A 19,696-nucleotide genomic window follows, 5' to 3' on the forward strand; every position below is an offset into this window, starting at 1 on the left:
AAATAGGTAGCTAGGCCCCTTGGACACTTGGTTATAATTACAAGCTAGATAATTTTCAATTTAAGTTGATTACAAAAAGTTAGATGAATGATGATTTGTAAACTTTGTAAGTGCATTTTTTGCCGTAAGCTTGTAAGCCAATCTAACAATTAATTGTTAAAAGAAGATACAACTGAGAAAGAAGAATTATTGAACATTTGAACATTAAATATAGATATATGGACTTGATATATAAGGTCAAATAAAGTTGATGGATTATTTGTGTCAAAATTTTAAAAGTAAATTACTTGAACAGTTTTTTGAATTCTCAACATCTTTTGTTTTGATTACCTTGTTTTAAAATATAGTGTTTTAATTCCTAATATTATATAAACTAAACAAGTCTTATCAATGACGTCCCACCACCCATATAGGTTATTAATAATGTAACACGTTCAGGGCCAAACCGCATAACAGTTCTCTCTTAACAATTTCATGGGAAAAACTTGATCACTTTTTTTTAACTTGCAGCACTTCTTTATTGATGTGTTTATATGACACTATCTAAGAGCTCCATCAAGTCTTTCTTTATTATAAAGTTATAGATATTTTGTATACTTTTTTATTCGCTCGTAGTTAAATACTAACAAATTTCTATTCTTACATTGCATGTCATCATTTTGTGACGCGAAAATATCATAGCACAAATAATTATTGTATTTGACCAATTGTAGAAACAATGATGATATAGAATGTCAAGTACAAAGAAAATTTTTTAAAATTAAATACAAGTTGAAGTTTGAAGAACAATGGGGTGGGATGTAGATTTCTCAAACTAGAGTCCTTCAATGTAATTAAGGGCAAATCTTCAGGGTTTCTATGAACTTGCACTCGATATTTATAACAAAATCCTAAACCTTAAAGCCATATAATGTAAAATAATTATAATAATTGATAAATAAGTAACATAGTAATTAATACAAAATAACTTGCACACTCTAAAATAACTTAAATATATGGGACATTTGCAATGAAATTCATAAAATATAAAATAGAGTGGTAAGCAACTTAATCACTCAACTAGCATATTTCCATCTTTAAAGCATGATCAAAAAGCCACGAAGATTGTGAATTAATTCTTAATGACAATGCCACCGTTTTCTAGATTGGTTCATAATAAAATATTTTAAGGTTTTATGCACTATTTATTCTGCTTTTCTGGGTTTATTAAGTAGAGAGTTTAGAACCTCGGGCTTGGGCCCGATGGTTCACCGTTCACCCACCCCCTTCGAGGGTGGACTTCACGTAAGGCTGGCTCCAGCTCCATCTCCTGCATAACCACTGAACCAAAATAAACAAATAAGGCTTTGGCCTCCCAAGATTTGTGAAGGTCAATCCATAGTTCCCATTACTGTCTCGGCTAAACCACCAAAATGAAAATGGTGGAACTAATAATCATTAGACTTGGCAGCTGGCTCTGGAACTGGACTGGACACAGCTCTCAGTCTTCAATTCAAAGTGGGTTTCATTTGGCATTGCAAACCGAGTAAACAATTCACAAGTCAAGGGTGGCTAAGATCAGAAAAACGGAAACTACTCGGCAGATAGGAAAGAACACAAAAGTTGGATGTGAGTCAATGAATGGACTTGTAACACACATTAACAAGAGTTGTTAATAAGCAACAACCACATGTCAAAACTAGACTTAGCATTCAACATGAGTAGTCACCATTCAAGAGCCAACACCGAATCCTTTCATCTTATCCGCAATTTGCAAGCCATGGGTTTGAGACTGCATTCATTAGAACGCAACAAGCAACAACTGTGCAAATTCTATATAATAACCTATTGAAGAACATACAACACTCACTCCTTGTAAAAAATATCAATCTTACTTAAGTCAAAAAATTCAAATAGATTTAAATATATAAAATAATCAGATGTCTATTGTACCATCAAACTTGCAACATCCAGTTAATAATCAGACTTTATAATTAAAATGATCATAACAGCTGACATACATCATGCTCATAGTTTAGCTGCTGCGGCTGCTGTCTCACAATCCTAACATTCCTGAATCCTTTCTTCCCTCAGAAATGCCCCCAAAGAAAATAACAAAACTTGAGAAGACAACTCTCCTCATCAATCAATAGGTATGCCAAAAAGGAATTCAAAAATCTATCCCCAGTTACAACAGTAATTCCCTAAAACATTAAAAAGAAGTTAGAATTTTTTTTTTTCAGTTTCTACTTGTTCTTGATGGTGATTCCAAGCTCACCTGCAACAATAACAGTAGTAGCCATGTCAAGAAACATGCCATGTTCAACAACACCAGCAATCCTCAAAATGGCATCACTTGCTACCTGCAAATCCCCAATATCTTTCTTCAGATACAAATCGACAACGTAATTCCCATTGTCCGTTACAAAAGGCTCCCCTTTACAATCATTCCTCAGCTTGGCGACGCAACCCGAATCTTCAAACAAGTTTTGGAGTTTCCTGGCAGTAAATTTCCAACAAAACGGAACAACTTCAACAGGCATAGCCAAACCACTCCCTCCCAAATACTTAACCAACTTGGATTCATCAACAATAACGACAAATTTCTTACAAGCGCCTTCCACCATCTTCTCTCTTAAAAGGGACCCTCCTCTGCCTTTGACGAGATTGAGATGCGGGTCCACTTCATCCGCACCGTCGATTGCTAAATCAACGGTGGGATGGCTGTCGAGATCTGAAAGTGGGATACCTAAAGAAAGAGCTTGCTCTTGTGTTTTTTTTGAGGTGGGAATTCCTATGATGTTGTTAAGTTTCCCTTGACGAAGCAATTCGCCAATTCGATCCACGGCGTGTTTGGCTGTCGAACCTGTGCCTAGACCCAGAACCATGCCTGATTCAACGAACTCAACGGCTTTGTAAGCGGCGATTTTTTTCAGCTCGTCTTGCGTTAGGACGACGGGTGGAGACATAGGAGGAGATAAAGACAAAGCCTCGACAGAAGAAGCTTTTGCAGACCAAGCAATTGCCATTATCTTGCTTGTTCGGTGGGTATTAAAGAATAAAGAAAATAGCTGCGGAAAATTTTTTTTAAAAAATTGATAATTAGATTAAATCAACGAAAATCAAATCGTTAGTATTGTAGAGAAAGATAAAAGAGAGGGTGGGTTGTATTCTTTCCTCTTTTGTTTTTCCTTCAGAGATCCAATTATCGGAATGGAAAAAATAGCGTAAATTTATGAAGGAAAAATAAAGGGAAAGAATCACTAAATAGAAAGAGACAAGGAAATTGTTTTATGCGGTCGAGGGAAGAGAAAGAGATATGGGGAACCGAAAGTATAAGATAGGGTTTTCGAGGAGAGGAGAGGAGAGGAACTGGGATTCTTTGGTTCTCGAGAAACAGAGTGGCCTTTGTTTGGTTTTATAGACGAAGCCGGAGAAGGTTCACAAAAGAGGCGGTGTTATTTGCGCACTCAACCCGCTCATATGCGCCAGCCTGGCTTGTCCACGTCAGCGATGGGCAAACAAAGAATTAGACACGTCAGCTATCCACGGAAACGCCTGTACCAAAAAAACCCAAGAACTCATTGTGGTTTGTGCAAGGGGACAAAATATTGTTTCCAAGAAAAGTTCCCTCGTCACCTTCTCTTTGACTAGCCTTTGTGGTTTGTGAAAGGAAAGCTAAAGAAACCCTCAACATTCTCTCTCGTCAATCTGGTAAAACTTTTTAAACAGAAATCCTCACTCTCTGAGCCACCGCCTCCGTTTCCTAGTCAGGTGAGTTCGTCCTTTTTATCTTCTATATAAACATTGCGCATCTGTTTGGCTACCTAGAAAGTTAAGGAATATTACAATGCGATTTTGGACTTTCAATTTTTCCGGTGTCTGGGAAATCTTATGAAACGCAATTTGGTGATATCACATTTCCTGCTGCTTTAAGTCTTGGAAAGGCAACGACGAGGAAGTACTTCTTTAACCTGAAAATAAAGAAAAATTGAAATCATATCTGGACATCGGTGGAATTTTAGCATTTGCATTGGCTGTTATGTTATCTTACCTTTAATCTGGAAATCATTATACTATCATATATCCTCCTTGCTTTCAGCCTTTTGACACCATGCTCTCTGACAATTGTCTATCGTCTATTTTTCATGGTCATTAATTCATTGTTTAAGTTAAGACCACTTGCCTAAGAATGGTGAAGAAAAAGGAGTTTGAGTTTATACAAGTTGAGAATTCTTGATGTAATGAGCAATAAGCATTAACTTCTTCCCATGTATCTTTGAGAATTGTCAAATTGTGATTTGTTTAAAAACTAAAAGTTCAATATTTGATGTTTGCTTTCTTTTTTTCGTTTTGAAAGTCTAGCAAAATAAAGAACATAAGCATGATTTGTGTGGCTAAACATTTTTTTTTTAAGAATTGCGTGCATCTAATTAACTGAATTTCATCCTAAGCATTGAACCCGATTTTCGTTTCTTTCAGTGGAAATAGGAAAGCATTTACCGATTGACTAGTGTCGACAAAGCACGCTAAGAAACATCAATAGTCCTATTCACTTTAAGAGCCCAATTTTTTGTATTTCAAATTAATCCAACCTAGTCAAAAACCGTTTCCTTAATTCAGGTGATGAGTCTATATTATCTAGCCTGAAAATGGAAACAATAAATCCCTACTTATCTTAAATTTGGAGCTACAAATCTTATATATTTTCAAATAAGAGAATTCTAAATTGAAACATTTACAAGTCTAAATTCTAGATATGATGTGTCAAACAATCTAAAGAGTAATTGGTTGTTAAGTAGCTTACCTTTCATTGGTATGGCAATGAAGGGTAGAATGTTATTCTTCAAGACTGGAATTGTTGTCATACTTTGTTAGTTTTATGCAAATACTAGAGCAAAACAGTGGCCAATACAGATGGTAGTTACACACATAGCCCCTTTTTCATCACTTAAGACTGCCTTGATTTTTTAGACCATACATGGTTAAGTATTACTTTTGGGGTTATTAGCAAAATGTTTTTTGTTGCTGCAGGTTGGACTTGTTAGCATGGGACTACATATCTGGTGAAGTTGCAATTGGTTCCTTGGATAATGTTCTATTGATGGAGTTTTTGACAGTTATATGCTCAAATGATATTTGTACAGCTGAACAGGTGGATTTTTCAAAACTTTGGAAAAGAGTACAGGGAGTAACGTGTGGGTACCACTGCCGTGACTTCTTTTTTATGATTTATCTCAATATTTTCAGAAATTCTTTCTGTTTCATTTTGTGATATTTTTTTCCTGGTTAAACTAAGTTCTGGATTACAGGGTACTACACGGGGATGTTAGAGAGGTGCAGGAAGTGGAGTATTAAGTTTTATTTGCACAATGAACATGAGATGCACTGATATATGGATGTTTATGCCTGACCGTAGTCGCTTTACTTATTTGTTTGCTGTCTGATATTTATTTATGCCTGACCAAATGTATCTTTTTTCTCTTTTTCTATTTCTCTGAGTAGTTTTGTTCTTCTAAATAGATTATGTGATCATTCAAAGTGAATAAAGTCAGAAATCTAGTATTTTTTGCAATAAATGTGAAATAAATTACTGCAAGTTGATTATTGACTTCTGTCAGTTTCTATGGTTGGAACCGGAGTTGGAAGTGAATTTGTACAATGTCATAGACGTGCACCTATGTGGTAGGTTTAATATGTAGAGCCCTTGATCCTAATTTGATTTAATGAAACCTGATGTTTTGTCAAAGATTACATAATGGGCTGTGAATAGGTTTGGCGTCAAGGGTGATCTCTTTTTAGCTCTTCGAGTTTGAGGTGGCTTCCTTCCTTTTACCCTATTTTTGTTTACTCTCATTGTTCGTTTGGTTTGTTTTTCCTTTTAATCTCTTGGTACTTTTTAGCTCTATGGAGTGGCTTTGTCTAACTCTTAGAGGTAAGTACTATCCTTTTTGGTTAAGTTGAAAAAATTATTAAATTTTGTTTATAACTTGAGATTTGATTCTTATCCCTTTCTTGGGTTTTTGGTCTCCCTCGCTTGAATTAAAATTTTCAGATATTTTTGGTTGTTTGGAAACAGGCGTATTTCTTTTCGATGGATAGCTGAGCTGTCTGCCATCTCTGTTTGTCTCATGCTGACTTGGGCATGCCAGCGTGGGGTAATTGAGCGGTGAGCAGATATGGTTTTCCATCATCCAGAGAGAGGCCATTGGATGCTCAAGTTTGACTAGAAGTCTAATATGATTGGGCGACGGGTTGGGCAAAGCAAATTCGCATGAATTCCTCAAGAATCAAGCCAACGTGAAATGGTATATGGATGGTCCTGGCTGGTCCGTCAAATGTTACAACTTTTCAGCCTTTGTCCTTTTGGATGGGACCCATATGAAACGAATCAAAACATCGACGGAGCTCTTTATTTTAACAAGATAATGGCAAGCAAGGCATGGGACTGGCTTTTATCACGATTCTCCGCATATTCTCAACCACTGGATCTGTTCCACGGTCCTCTTGTTGTCATTGCTTTATTTATTTCTCTAGATTTGCTCTGATCTCAAAGATCTTATAAAATTGATTTTTGCTTGGTAGAGTTTCAAGGGATTGTACTATTCCAAGGCCGCGACCTTTTCCTTTTGGCGGAAAAGAATCTTTCGCGGGTACGTGGTATCGACAAAGACATGCGTTTGTGAATGGTCCATAAACAAAGATGGATATTTGTGTATTAGAGAGGTGTAACTCCATGCCCCTAGGCCAGGCATCTTCTAGGGAAAGTCAATTCACTTTCCGATACGCAACTTTGGTCATCATATTCATGGGCATTTGATTTTCATTTTCCATGATTCTGGTCCTGGTCCTGGTCGGATTGTCCGCGTTAAAATATTTACAGCTTATGACGCTGGAAGTTGCTTTGCTTTTAAGAAATGAGAAACACAAGGTAAAACATACCAAGAGTGGAACGCTGGAAGCCGTCTCCAGGGGGGAATAAGAATATTGAAAATAAAATAACTTGGACTTAGACTTGGAAGAAACACACCAGCTTGTTGCGCGAAAAGCATGAAGTTTCTTATTAGCAGATATGGATTATATTTAAGAGTAAATTGTAAATCATTTTTATTTTTACATTTTAAATTGTAATTTGTTGATTTTTATATTTTTAAATTTCTACTAATATTTTCGTTAAATTTTGACTATACTTTTCTAGCACATGATAGATACGGATCATTTAACATGTACAAATAGAAGATTAGGTAAATTTTTAATTTTTATATTTATTTTTGTAATTTTCTTTTTCTTTTTGTCTCTTCCTTCTTTCTTTCTCCTTCATTCCTTGTGGCCTACTGATCACCCAAGAGGGGAAAAAAAAAAAAGGAAAGAAAGAAATTTTGGACACTTTTTAGATTTTTTTCAATATATAATTTTTTATTTTTATTTTTTAATATAATATGATTTTATAAAAATTAAAATTAATAAATAAATTTAAATAAATGGTCAACATACACAACGGGTATGACGTGTGGTCAATTAATGGTTAACATTAAATTTAACGAAAGTATAGATAAAGGAATCATTTCGTTATTACATTAAAAATATAAAAATTAACTAATTTTTTGAAACTGTAAAAATTAAAATTATATGCACTTCAAATAAATAGAATTTGAATGCTTCACCGTTAAAGTTTACCAAAAATTTCTTTGAAAAACAAAAAAAAAATTGCCCACACTTCACAGTGGATTTACCTTTTTTTTTTCTACACTATTTTTCACAATCTCTGACAAGATTGAACAACCAAAATTCGTGAAGACCTTTAAGAAAATAATTTTTCCAAAGAATTCAGGCTCAAAAGATTTGCATTACAAAACAAATTTTGAACCTTCTTTTTGGTAGAATATTCAAGATTCAACAAGCATTCATTGTTCATGTTCTCAACCACTTGAAATAAAGTGATTCAAAATGAATTTTGAAAAATTGAGATTAAAGTGGTCATAACAAGAATTAAGAATATATATTAATTAATGCCAAATTTGGAATTTAAAGAAGAAAAGTGATTGAGTCAACCAAGGTAATTTTAGAAAAATGCAAACCTGGTAAGCCTATCACTTGAGGTTCTCGACCTACAAACGGGCGCTTTCGCGGAAGCTTTTAAGGACTCTTACATCGTCAATTAAGAAATAAAGGTCGTTCAATGAGCTGTTAAAAAAGAGTAGCACTTATTTTATTTATCCACTATCACCGTTCGTAGCAAAGCCAAGACAGGCTCAGTTGCTAATAGGAAAATAATTTATTGAAAGAAAAATATTTATTAAAAAAATTAATATTTTTTTATTATTTGAATTATTTTGTAAACAATATTTTTCATTTTCAGAACATTTTTTTTATCATGATATTATTAAAATATTTATATTTAATAATTATTCAAAACATCCAAAACATAATTTTCAACATTAAAAATATTTTATATATATTTAATCATAGTAATTATAGATTCAAAGAAATTTAATAAAAAAATTACATCTTTTCATATATGTATGGGTCCTTGTTTCCACGGTCCCCTTTTCTCTTTTCCTCTCTCTCCCCCTTTTGTTGTATCAAAATTAGATAAGTTAAGGCTTATGCTCAAATGTGGAGACACAAACGATTATGTTAAGGCTCTATTGTAATTCCTTAACTAGAACAACCTTCAATTGTTTTATAATTTTACCTCCTCATTCAGTTCAAAGTTAAACCATAACTCAACTCTGTATGTCATGCTCATTTTATAGTTTAAAGTTTGAAATAATCATCATAGACTCAATTAAAACGAGATAATAATTTATACTCGAACATTTAGATAATTGATTAATATATGATTTTTTTTAAAGATTGGTGTTTAAATTTCCTCTTTCAAATAAAAAAAATGAGACAACAACTTAAAAAAGAAAATTGAACATTTTATGATTAGGTTTTGAAATGTCAAGACAAAGATCACATATTTAATTATCAAAAAAGGAGTATGTTAATATGGTAAGCACTGGATTGAATTTTGAATTAAGAAAAAAAAATAGTGTTTCAAAATATGAAGTATTACTTAAAGAGGAAGAATTAAGATGATAGTTGATTACTCCCTAAAGCTTGTTGTGTTTTATTTCAAATGAAGTAGCATAAAGAGACCTGGAATGTAATTTAGATGAAGAAATAGAAATTAGCCTAGCTAAATTGTTTCTTGGTAACCCTTATATATGTCAAGCCTGACTAAACCTGATCCTAATAAGGATGGAAAAAACAGATTACTGGTGAACAAAATAATAAAAAGCTCATGCTTTGATTGGACTTAGGTTGAACAAATATTTCTAGCTTAAGATTTTCCCTCGTGTATATGTGATTTGTGTGCGCTTGGTCTGTAGGTGTAGCACTGCACCAACAAAGGGAGCGCGTTTTTTAACAATCCGGAAGAACCGCATAACAGTTAACGAGTTTCTAACTCCCAGTGTACTCTCCCAATCCCATCCTTCCACGTGTCTAAACACTTCCCGCCAAAATTAAGCTCGCCTTCTATATTTCTCTGCCTCTCACTGTCTGCAACAAATTAACTCGAAAACCACCTACCAAATGGCATCCAGACTTCTCCTTCCTCTCATCCTCCTTTCTTTGCTCTCAGTTTCCTCCCCTCTGCCTTCCCAAACCCTCCTTGACGCTGCCGAAATCCTCTCCGACTCCGGCTTCGTTTCCATGGCTCTCACTCTGGACCTACTCTCAAAAACCCTGGCTCCTCTATCCCCACTCTTCACCATCTTCTCCCCACGATCCCGCCTTCCTGGAACACGGCCAGCCCTCGCTTTCTGTTCTCCAATTCCACCTCTCCCCTCTTCCTCTCTCTCTCGAATCACTTGAATCCCTCCCTCCTTCCTCCACCATCCCCACTCTCCTCCCCAACCATTCCCTCATCCTCACCTCATCTTCCTCCGATGATTACGTTTCCCTTAACGGTGTCCGGATTGATGGCTCCCCTATATTCGATGATGGGTCTTTGATGATCTTTGGAGTCCAAGAGTTTTTGACCCGGGTTTCGGGGTTTCGAGTCCTAATTCTAGTTGTGTCGCATCCGTAAATGGTGATGATCATTCATTCAGTGAGGCTAGTTTGATTTTAGGTCAAAAGGATACTCTGTTATGGCCTCGTTTCTTGATTTGCAGCTACTGGGGTTTAAGGCGAAGACCGTAGCTTTGACTCTCTTTGCTCCTCTTGATGATGCCATGAATATGAAGGGTTACATTGGGAATTTCAGTGTGTTTCCGTCCATCTTCCGCAGGCATGTTCTTCCATGCAAGTTCTCGTGGGCTGATTTGGTTGCTTTAAATAATGGATCGGTGCTGGGGACGTACTTGGAAGGGTTCAAGATCGATGTCACTAAGTATGGGAATAACTTGATGATCAATGAAGTGGCTATTGCTTCTCCAGATTTGTATTACGGTGAGTCAATTGTTGTTCATGGTCTCCAAGAGGTGCTTGTGGTGCCAGAGAGGCCAGAGACTTTGGCTGAATCTCCATCTGATATTGGACTGGATCACGGTGAATTTTAGTGCTATTAATGGTTTTTTTTTTCCTCTCAACGGCTTACTGCTGGACATCACTGTAATTGGCTTTTCTAGTTGATGATCAAGAATTCTTTTTTTTTTTTTTAATGCCATTTTTGGGCTGCTAAGACAAAGGCTTGGTATTGAGATGCTTGACCTAGAAGCTATATGGACGATTAATTTGATGTAATTCAAAGCGATATGTCAAGTACTGGGGTTCTGTGTTGCAGGAAATTGAACTTTTCTCATTTGGTATATATCAAATCTCTGCCTTTTTATCTTCTTCTTAGTTTTTGAGTCATTTGTTTTGGTGGTTTCCTTATATGTTATTCTTGGAGAAGTTGCGGGCTTGGTTGTTTATTGCAGCAAATTCCATGATTCCTGGTAAGTTGTGAACCATAATATTTATTTGTATTATCACAGCAACTATATATATATCTTGCTCTGACCATAACTTTAGGCAAAGAGTATGGATAATAATGAGATTTAGCAGTTTCTTGAGGCATGGAGAGTCAATATGCAACAACTTGAAGTTTTATGGGGCAGCTAATCTCTGCTTGCTTAACATGTTAAAGTTTTGGTCTGTGAGCAGTCACTCCTGCACCTAGCTCTGCCTGTCAGTCAAAGGCAAACTGTTAAAAGCTTCTGAATGCGATACGACATGCACTAAACAGCCCCCTAGATAGCCATTTCTTTGGAGCTAGTAGCTAACTACGATCTCAAAATGCTAAGCCTATTAATTGTGATTTGATGCTATGTTTCTTTCCTCTTCTCCTTTCATTGGAGCAGCAGATATTTTAAGGCAATTTTCATTGGAAAGCTTTTGATGCACGGCCTACCTTTATTTTTGGTGTTCTTAGAAGAGGAGTAAAATGAATAATTATTCTAAGAGTTCTGGATTGTAAAAACAATAAAAATAAATAAAAAAAAATGCTTTCAAGCAAATGAACAACCAGCTTATATACTAATTTCCCTCTGTAATGAGTAATCACTAGTCAAAACTTCAAAGTTAGACAAAGAATAAACCTTCTCACAAAAGTAGAATTATTAAGTGCAGAATTATGTACTCTCTTATTTACCACGGACTGGCATAGCTATTTTCGATTGATGGCTGGAACAACAAAGTAAAAGGAGATAAAATAGCAGAACAAAGAATGACTTTGGGTGGAGTAAAACTAGTCAAACAAGAATTTTATTAAGAATTGATACACACCTAGCTACTGCCAAGATAGAGGTTCTGGTTACCATCTCGATAACAAATAATAGAGAAAAAATTAATTAATGAACAAATACCAAACATTCTAATACATAATTATGATGTTACACTGATACAGATGTCTATGAGTTAGTTATTTTTTGTATTTTATTTATAAAAAAAATAAAGAGCTAAAATACACAAAATAAGATATGTTTTGTAAAAGAAAATATAAAGTGTTATAATTATGACATTCTTATTACATCAGAGTATTATTTTTAAATGTTTCTAATCTATATTTTAATTATCATTATTGGACATTAATAAAATTAAGAGATTAACACATGGCTGCATGATTGCATGATTTCTTCCCGACATATACCATACAGCTCAGCATGTTAAAATAGCATTAATGGAGATAAGAAGAAGAAGAAGAAGAAGTATGAGCAGCCACATTGAATGACCATGCATCCAGACCTCGGCTCGTCGAAGCAATTCAAGGAAACAGTGTTATACATGGAAGTAACGTGTAGAAAGCAATGTACTTTATTGATATGTTATGGATTTTATATATAAATAGTATAAACTTAGAGTCAGGAAATACTTTATACACAATTAAAAATAGTTAAATACAACATTAATTGTCTGCTATTTCAGATCAGAACGTGAATGATTTTATTTGAACTGGCTCTATATTTGTGCAGATTTGTCTCTATCTTTTGCTAGCACCGTATCAGCTTTTCCTAAGAACCAAGATAAATGATTGCGTATACAAGTAGCATACCTGAGCTGCTCAGAAATTGTTGGTAACACCAAATTCATTGGACACGTTCATGCCTCGAAAAGTTTCCAAAGGAGCTTGTAACACAGTTACCTACTCAAATCATTTTATAAATACTACTACTAGAGTAAAGAAGCAATGTCTCCCTGATGGCTAAATAAGCAAGAGACAAGGATGTGTGTTGTTTGACTTTGGATAGAATTAAATGAAGAGTAATATTAACATTCCTTGCTGCAGTAACTCCAATGAGTTTTACATCTCTCCCAATGCAACGTCATGCAGATTGCATTCTTTTTCTACCACGAAGAGAAATAAAAGGATTACCTAAGCAGATGGCGAACAATTAATTTCATTTAACCATATATACGTATATGATAAGACATCGGAAATGGTATATAACCCTCCCAACTCAAAATGGAGCTTTGCCCCACCTTGGTTTCTTTCCCGGTATAGGGGGTACAACAAAAATGAAAGACCTAAACCTAATTTCTTGGTCTACTTTAGACTCCATTTGTCGTGTTGGACAATGTTGAATTGTCATTGCTCTTTGTGCTGAAAATGTTGTTGCAACTCATAAATTTTATTGGCAACGATAGTTTCACAAACACCTCCTCCCTTCGGGGGCGGTTTGCATAGAGTATCCAGAGAACTAGACAGAGCAAGACTCCTACTGAGATTAAGCCCAATCCTGCATTTACTATCTTAAGGTAATGCTCCAATGGACGGCAGTAATTTGAGGTTATGTTTTGAAATGTATGCCTGACAAAATCACAATTTTGCAGGCGAAGTAGAGGCGGGGTATAGTGCTTGAGAGCATAGCTCTCATTAACTGCTGCCACCAGCTGTGTGAATCTGTCAGGCGTTATTCTTCCCATAGTGGTGCATACCCCAGATGCTGAAACCATGCATGTGTAGCTCTGCCAAACCTGAAAAATTAAAATTTCAATTGAGTCGATTTTTTCTTGCATAAGTATAGGACAGCCTAAACAATTTATGATTCCAGTTCCTCAATATCCAGGAAGATTTAGTTGTAACAATAAATAAATCGTACTATTCTCAGAAACTGCATGGCCTTAGGCATGTATCTACTAGTAAATGCCTGGGTTTATGCTATTCACAACCCATTATTCACTTCTTTATATAACCATGATTATGGTGTGTCTGGTTAAAACTCATTTCTGTCAGAACATCTTCATGACAAAAAAAATGTAACAGAATTCATTTAGATTATAACCTTGACCAAAGCTGATGACAACGCAATATTAAATGCATAAATCATAGATAATTAGATGACTTAAAATGGATATATCACTTAACGCTTGAAGGTAGATCCAGCAGCACAACACATGCATAAATAGCTATTAGATATTCAGGGACTGTTGATTCACTCTGGAAGGATGAAACTTTATCTAGTGATATCTATGGGAAATAAATTGTGCAAAAACATCCAAACCAAATTATCAAATTTCATAGACATACCAGAGAAGCATTTGCCATAGACACCTCGTAAGACCCACACTGGCGATCTTGAAGTCGAGAGTCAAATGGGTAACATAGAGGAGGCATCGGAGGCCCAGACTGATTGTAATAACGAGTGTCATCTGCGAAAGGATCTGAGTTGGCAAAGGTGTAAATATATGTATTCACAACATTTACTATACTATTGATGACTTGTTTGCTCTGAGTGAGTGTATGGTTTGTCGTTCTCTGATCAACACAAGGAAGGATATTGCTAAGAGCAGTCTCCGCATGGGGATTTTCCACCCATTCTTCCATAGCCAAACAAGTGTCAGAAATTGCACTGAAACACACAAAGGAGATCATCTGTAAGACAATGACATCCACATGGGCATTTTGCACATTGATCATTGACCAAAAGTTCTCAAATTCTAGTGAAAGTAGTGTTCTTTTTCACTAAAGCAATGTGAAATCAAGTGAGTTTCCTTTCCATGACTACAAATTGCTGTAGTCAGCTACTGGCATAGAAAATAATTATACTTGAATGCAGTTCAAACCAAGCAGACGATTCAAACTAAGTAATTAAGTTAGAACCTCAAGGTCAGGATTGTTTAACAGCATTTTTCCAATAAAGAATAGTAGCGTAGTGATCATATATGATAAAGGGAAAGAAATAAAGAAACTAAAATGACATGGAGGAGCAAATTGTTAAAACAAACTACAGGCATCAAAACTGATACAATTTCAAATATGTTATCAGCAAGCACCTTTGAAGCATTGAATGCAAAGGTACTGATGCATTTCGTATTAAACGTTAACATTCCATAAACAAGCAGAGGGTTATAATGGATGTGGGACCGGATTTAGATTCTTATAAGGAAGCAAATAAGTAGGAAAACTGTAGAAATATCTCCACCTAAGATCTATCATCTTACTTGTTCAAGATTACAAAAACTCCACAAAGAATGAATGTAACAGCTACTAGTAACCATCCACTGACTATGAATCTGCAACAATTTGTCAGTAGTGTCAGAAAGAGAAGTGAAGTTGTAGTATAATTGAAAGAAGAGAACTCACCAACCAAAGACCAAGGGGCCGTTTAGTTTCATACATGTTTCCCATTTTCTATTTCCATTACACTCTAAATGTGATCAATAATATGAGGTAAATAACTAAATTTGAAAAATTGGAAAACAAGGGATTTCAAATGTAGTTAAAAAGTTAGAAAACCATTTTTATTAATTTACCACTTTATTGAAATCCAGACTCCAACTTTACCTTTTAACTGTGTTTTGGTGCAATATTATCAGTCTACACTGATTTTTTCTGAGCAATTTTACCATTATTTGAATAAAAAAGAAACTGGTTAAGAATTTCAATTCTTCTGTTAGTTTCTATTATGTAAAAAAAAATATCATTAAGCATTATTTTTTTAAATGGTAACTAAGGATAAAATCAATAATTAAATCAAAATTAGAAATAATTAAATTTGTTTTCTTAAAAATCCCAACAAATCACTAACGGTTTTTAAAATATATATTATCTATTTGTACAAAAATGAATAACTTTTTTTTTTTACATTTTAACATTAAAATCTATGTTTGTAAGAAAAAATAATAAAAACTTCATTTTTTTGTTTCTTTTTTGACATGTCATTATTCTTGTTTGTTTAATTTAATCCAACTCATCAGCTTTTTAGAATTTTTTTATTTTTAACATATGTCACATCACCATTTGACCGTCAACCTCCATCTTTTAATGATCAAATGGTGAGATTGCATTAAAAAACTAGGGTAGAGTGGTAACATTGCATCAAAAAAATAAATAGTACGATGGTAAATATGAAGCCCTTAATTTTGTAAAATAGTCAATTTGATCATTATCCCTTCCAAATTTAGTTATTACCTTATTTCATTGATCATTTATAATATAAAAGTGGTGATGGAAAATAGAAGACGTTTTTCTAAAACTACATAGCGAAGAACTTACATGTGAATGGCATGTTGGTGGCCTAGAATAGACAATACTGCAACAAAGTAAGGCACAAGTTTCAGATGGGCGAGAGACAAGAAACTGATGAAGAAACATATAAGATACAAGTCACCGATATTTATTAGTGATACTTACAAAGACCAAGCAGAGCCAAAATTAGCATCACTGCCGCCACAGTAATCAGTGCTAATCGCCTGAAAACAAATTTAAAATTGGCATACTAAGTATTAATATTTTGTTTTACATGCTAATTGTAAAGTAATGAGGTAATAGTAAATGGGTTAGAGGACCATACACAGCATTGAAGACTTTTCTTATTTTACCAGCATTTTCACTGGTCTTCTCTGTAAGTGTATCTGCTGCTGTTTTTAGATCTATGTTCAATTTGTCGATGTCAGACATAACATCAGAAGGAAGGAACACCTGAGCCACATTGATGGTTTTTGCTAGAGATAGGTACTGTGTAACATTTTTTAGGATTTGAACAGTGTAGTCTGACTGGTTTACAACATATTTCAAAGTATGCAACACTTCATCATGAAATTCATCTTGTCCAATAGAAAGAAGAACACATCCAGTCCTGCTCAGGAAAAGATTTGGCATTAGAAGTCAAATCACACATGCCAGCGGAAGGTGCAGAGATAAGTGGACGATAAAATTTACAAAAGGAAAAAAGAATTATACTAAAATAAGGTGTAAAACCACCTCAAAACTCAGAAGTGGTAATCCTTGTAGTAAAAAGACCTAAGTTTAGATTATTACGCTGTAGCAGTTGTGAACAATATGAGCATTATAAGACAAATCCTTTGGGAATTATCAGATCTTTCTCCTTTGATGGTTATTCTCCATCCGCAGCAATGGTATACCACAAGAACCAAGCCAAAAGAAACAAACCACAGGACAGCAAAAATGAATCCAGCAGCACCTGTAAATCCAACAGACTGCAGACACAATAGTGAAAAATGCTAATTAAAAATATGAGAAATTGTACACATCTTTCAAAAAGCAATAAAGGAGAAAATGATAAAAAGCAATGCAGAATGCGTTCTTTTAAGAACAAATTGAATGCTGAAACATCTTAATATAATAGTATCTTAAGAATTCACATGCAAATTGTAGCGTTTAAGGCTGTGAGACTGGGTCCTAGATAACAAAAGCCTTGTCTGCCAGTGATCATTGTTCCTCTAAGAAAATTTTCAATCTGTTCCACCATATTTACTTTCAAAGAGCCATAACTCATACCCCGGCTCGTTGAAAAATCCAAAACAAAAACAGAACAAACACGTTATATTACTTCTTTTAAAAGGATTAATAAAAGAGTTTCCGACTATTGTCAGACATGGAGAATATTTATTTCTTTAGCATTTTGTTAAGTCTGAAATGATTATAAGATAATTTCTTCTACTTTTCTTGAGTATGACATTTTCTTTCCAACGAAAGCAATAACTGTTCCAGCTATTATCTTTTGCACTGTCACTATTTCTACAAAAGTTAACAATCTAATCTCATTTAGCATAGATCGTAACCTCAGCACAAAGATACCATCTTCAAATATGAGAAGAGCCAAAAATTTACCGCCCAATAATGGCGGTTGGTAATATCCCACCCGCCGAGGTAATGCTTGAAATGACGAAGAATGTCCGGCCTATTTGTCCTTTGTGCTGCCAGCACCAGCAAGCTTGGAGGCTCATCATTTGAAGGTCCTGGTGCTTGTGCCAGCTCAGATATTTCATTCTTCCATGGACCTAACTCTCCTGCGTACACAACAAAGAGACACCAAAAATGAAACAATTGAGATAGCAAATAACCAGAAAAACCTTTCCTTTTTCTGACATGCGTTAAGATCAGAGTAAGCACTGAAAGATGCAAAAGAGAAAAGAAAGATCAGATTTCTCGAAACGCCCCTCTTCTTTCCCAACCCCCATCCCCCTAAAAAAAAAACATAATCCCAGAACTCAAAATTCCATTTTTCTTCCTCTTTCCTTTGTTTTTCCTCAACAATCATATATAACAAAGAATGACAAATCACATTACCACAAGACCCAGATAAAAGAAAACAAACAAACAAACTATAACAGCAAACAACATTTAAACAGTAACGTCACATTATACAAGAAATAAATACAGAATTATAAACACCAACCAAAAATAAACTTGACATGATCTCTGATCGGTCCATTTTGAGCCAAAACTGGAACAGAGCTCAAACAACCAAAGCCTACAATAAACAAGAAAATGAAGTGTCTAAAAAAACTGTTCTTCTTCATTTGCGGCTCTTTAAGCACACTTCACTGGCAACTCATTCTATCCTTCAAGATTTAGCAAATCCAGAAAATCGAAATCTTAGGGACACATCATCCCAGGATCACAAACTAGAAACAGAGCCAACAGTAGCAGTGTGAAACGAAAAGAGCTTCTGATGGGGTATTGATTTGGAGAGAGACAGTGTCACATGGGAAGAAGGAGACTAAAAAGGCGGGTGGGATTAATAATAATAAATCAACAACCTTACTTTTGATGTAAACCCGTCAAGCTTATAGCTTAGCACCGGCCGAGCTTATTGTATATATAAACACTGAAAAACAGTGGCACAAATCCTTTTGAGTGGATTAAGTAAAGAATAAAAATAATAGCAAATTGGCTTCCTTTTAAAGATTTCCTCCCACTTATTTTGTCCTTTACTACTTTTTCACCCTTTTCCTGCTTTTCTTTTACTTACTGCATAGTGCAGCCCCTGATTTCTTTCATTGACTAAAATGCCCTCCTTTTATAAACTGATCCTGAAACTGGTACGGTTTGGGTGTTCTAATTTCCCGGGAACAGAAATGCAAAATACATCTGCACCAAAAGTCAAATTACGAAATTAGTCCTAACAAAAGCAGCGGCGCTATTATTTTATGTTACGTCCTTTTTTTTAATCAATTTTGATTGATCACATTCTTTCATTGTTAAACACAATCTAGTGAAATGATGTTCTGTTGTGTTTAGGTGCACCATAGCATCATCATTCTAACAATCTGTTACACTAAATCAATCGATTCCGTTGAGTACTGGGACCCCCCACGGATGGGAACCGATGGTAAGATCCTGCGGTCTAAAATAACTGCTGTATATACGTGTAGATTTCGCGTGTAGAGAATTATTATAGTTGCAGAGCGCCTGATAAAAACGTGGCACGTGATGAGTGTAAGCAGGAGGGCCCCATCTGCTGACAAGTGACTGACTCCCACACCCATGAAAAGTGCAAGTAAGGGTACGAGCGGTGGGTGGGACCCGGAAGAGGCATAAAAAGCCGTGAAGCGCGTGTCACACAGCGATGCTGTGATCAGTGATCACCGTTCATTACGCGCTTGATTAGTGCTGAAGAGACTGCGGCGGTTCTAGATAAGGGCATGGGGCCCGTCATCTTTAGATCCGACGCCTTAGCGGGCCATTGCTTTTCATCGGCCTATTGCCGGCCGTGGATCAAAGAAATAAAATTGGTATGAACTTTTTCTTTTTGTTATGGCCGAAGGTACTCCAGACCGAGCCGGGTTCCTTTGACGAGAAGAAATTATATAAGGTTTTTTTAGTACGTTTGTAAAATATAGCTATTTTACTTTGGGGCAATGGAGTGAAAGTAATAACTATTTTACTTCCATGGAAGAATAATAATCAAGAAGGAAATGCTAACTTTTAAAATTGATAAGAAACAAAACTCATTTAGGGTTCATCCCCTGACTAGCTCTATACAATTGAGTCAAT

At 35.2% G+C, this 19,696-nt stretch overlaps 3 protein-coding genes and 1 long non-coding RNA gene across 4 annotated transcripts; 2 read left to right on the forward strand and 2 right to left on the reverse strand.

Moving 5' to 3' along the window:
* Positions 1–1,948: 1,948 nt before the first annotated feature.
* LOC110423109 (putative ribose-5-phosphate isomerase 2) lies at positions 1,949–3,382 on the reverse strand. The gene has a single exon (XM_021437239.2). It carries the CDS (start codon positions 3,006–3,008, stop codon positions 2,226–2,228), a length of 783 nt encoding a protein of 260 aa, XP_021292914.1. The 5' UTR covers positions 3,009–3,382; the 3' UTR covers positions 1,949–2,225.
* Positions 3,383–3,574: 192 nt separating this feature from the next.
* On the forward strand, positions 3,575–7,134 carry LOC110423231 (uncharacterized). The gene is made up of 2 exons (XR_002445809.1): positions 3,575–3,753; positions 5,014–7,134. It is a non-coding gene; the product is annotated as an uncharacterized LOC110423231 (long non-coding RNA).
* Positions 7,135–9,435: 2,301 nt separating this feature from the next.
* Positions 9,436–10,807, forward strand: LOC110423383 (putative fasciclin-like arabinogalactan protein 20). The gene is given in 4 exon segments (XM_021437603.1): positions 9,436–9,752; positions 9,754–10,001; positions 10,004–10,096; positions 10,099–10,807. Coding segments are annotated over 4 exon segments (966 nt in total). The 5' UTR covers positions 9,436–9,561; the 3' UTR covers positions 10,533–10,807.
* Positions 10,808–12,666: 1,859 nt separating this feature from the next.
* LOC110423300 (uncharacterized) lies at positions 12,667–18,544 on the reverse strand. The gene is made up of 9 exons (XM_021437486.2): positions 18,096–18,544; positions 17,528–17,706; positions 16,715–16,893; positions 16,248–16,532; positions 16,088–16,146; positions 15,950–15,986; positions 14,896–14,967; positions 13,982–14,303; positions 12,667–13,428 (listed from the first exon to the last, which is right to left on the reverse strand). The coding sequence occupies exons 1-9, from the start codon at positions 18,217–18,219 to the stop codon at positions 13,003–13,005; spliced, it is 1,683 nt and encodes a 560-aa protein (XP_021293161.1). The 5' UTR covers positions 18,220–18,544; the 3' UTR covers positions 12,667–13,002.
* Positions 18,545–19,696: the final 1,152 nt, after the last annotated feature.

The sequence above is a fragment of the Theobroma umbraticum genome, unplaced genomic scaffold, assembly GCF_002168275.2.
Source record: "Theobroma umbraticum cultivar Fairchild unplaced genomic scaffold, ASM216827v3 scaffold_20.0, whole genome shotgun sequence".
NCBI lineage: Eukaryota > Viridiplantae > Streptophyta > Magnoliopsida > Malvales > Malvaceae > Theobroma > Theobroma umbraticum.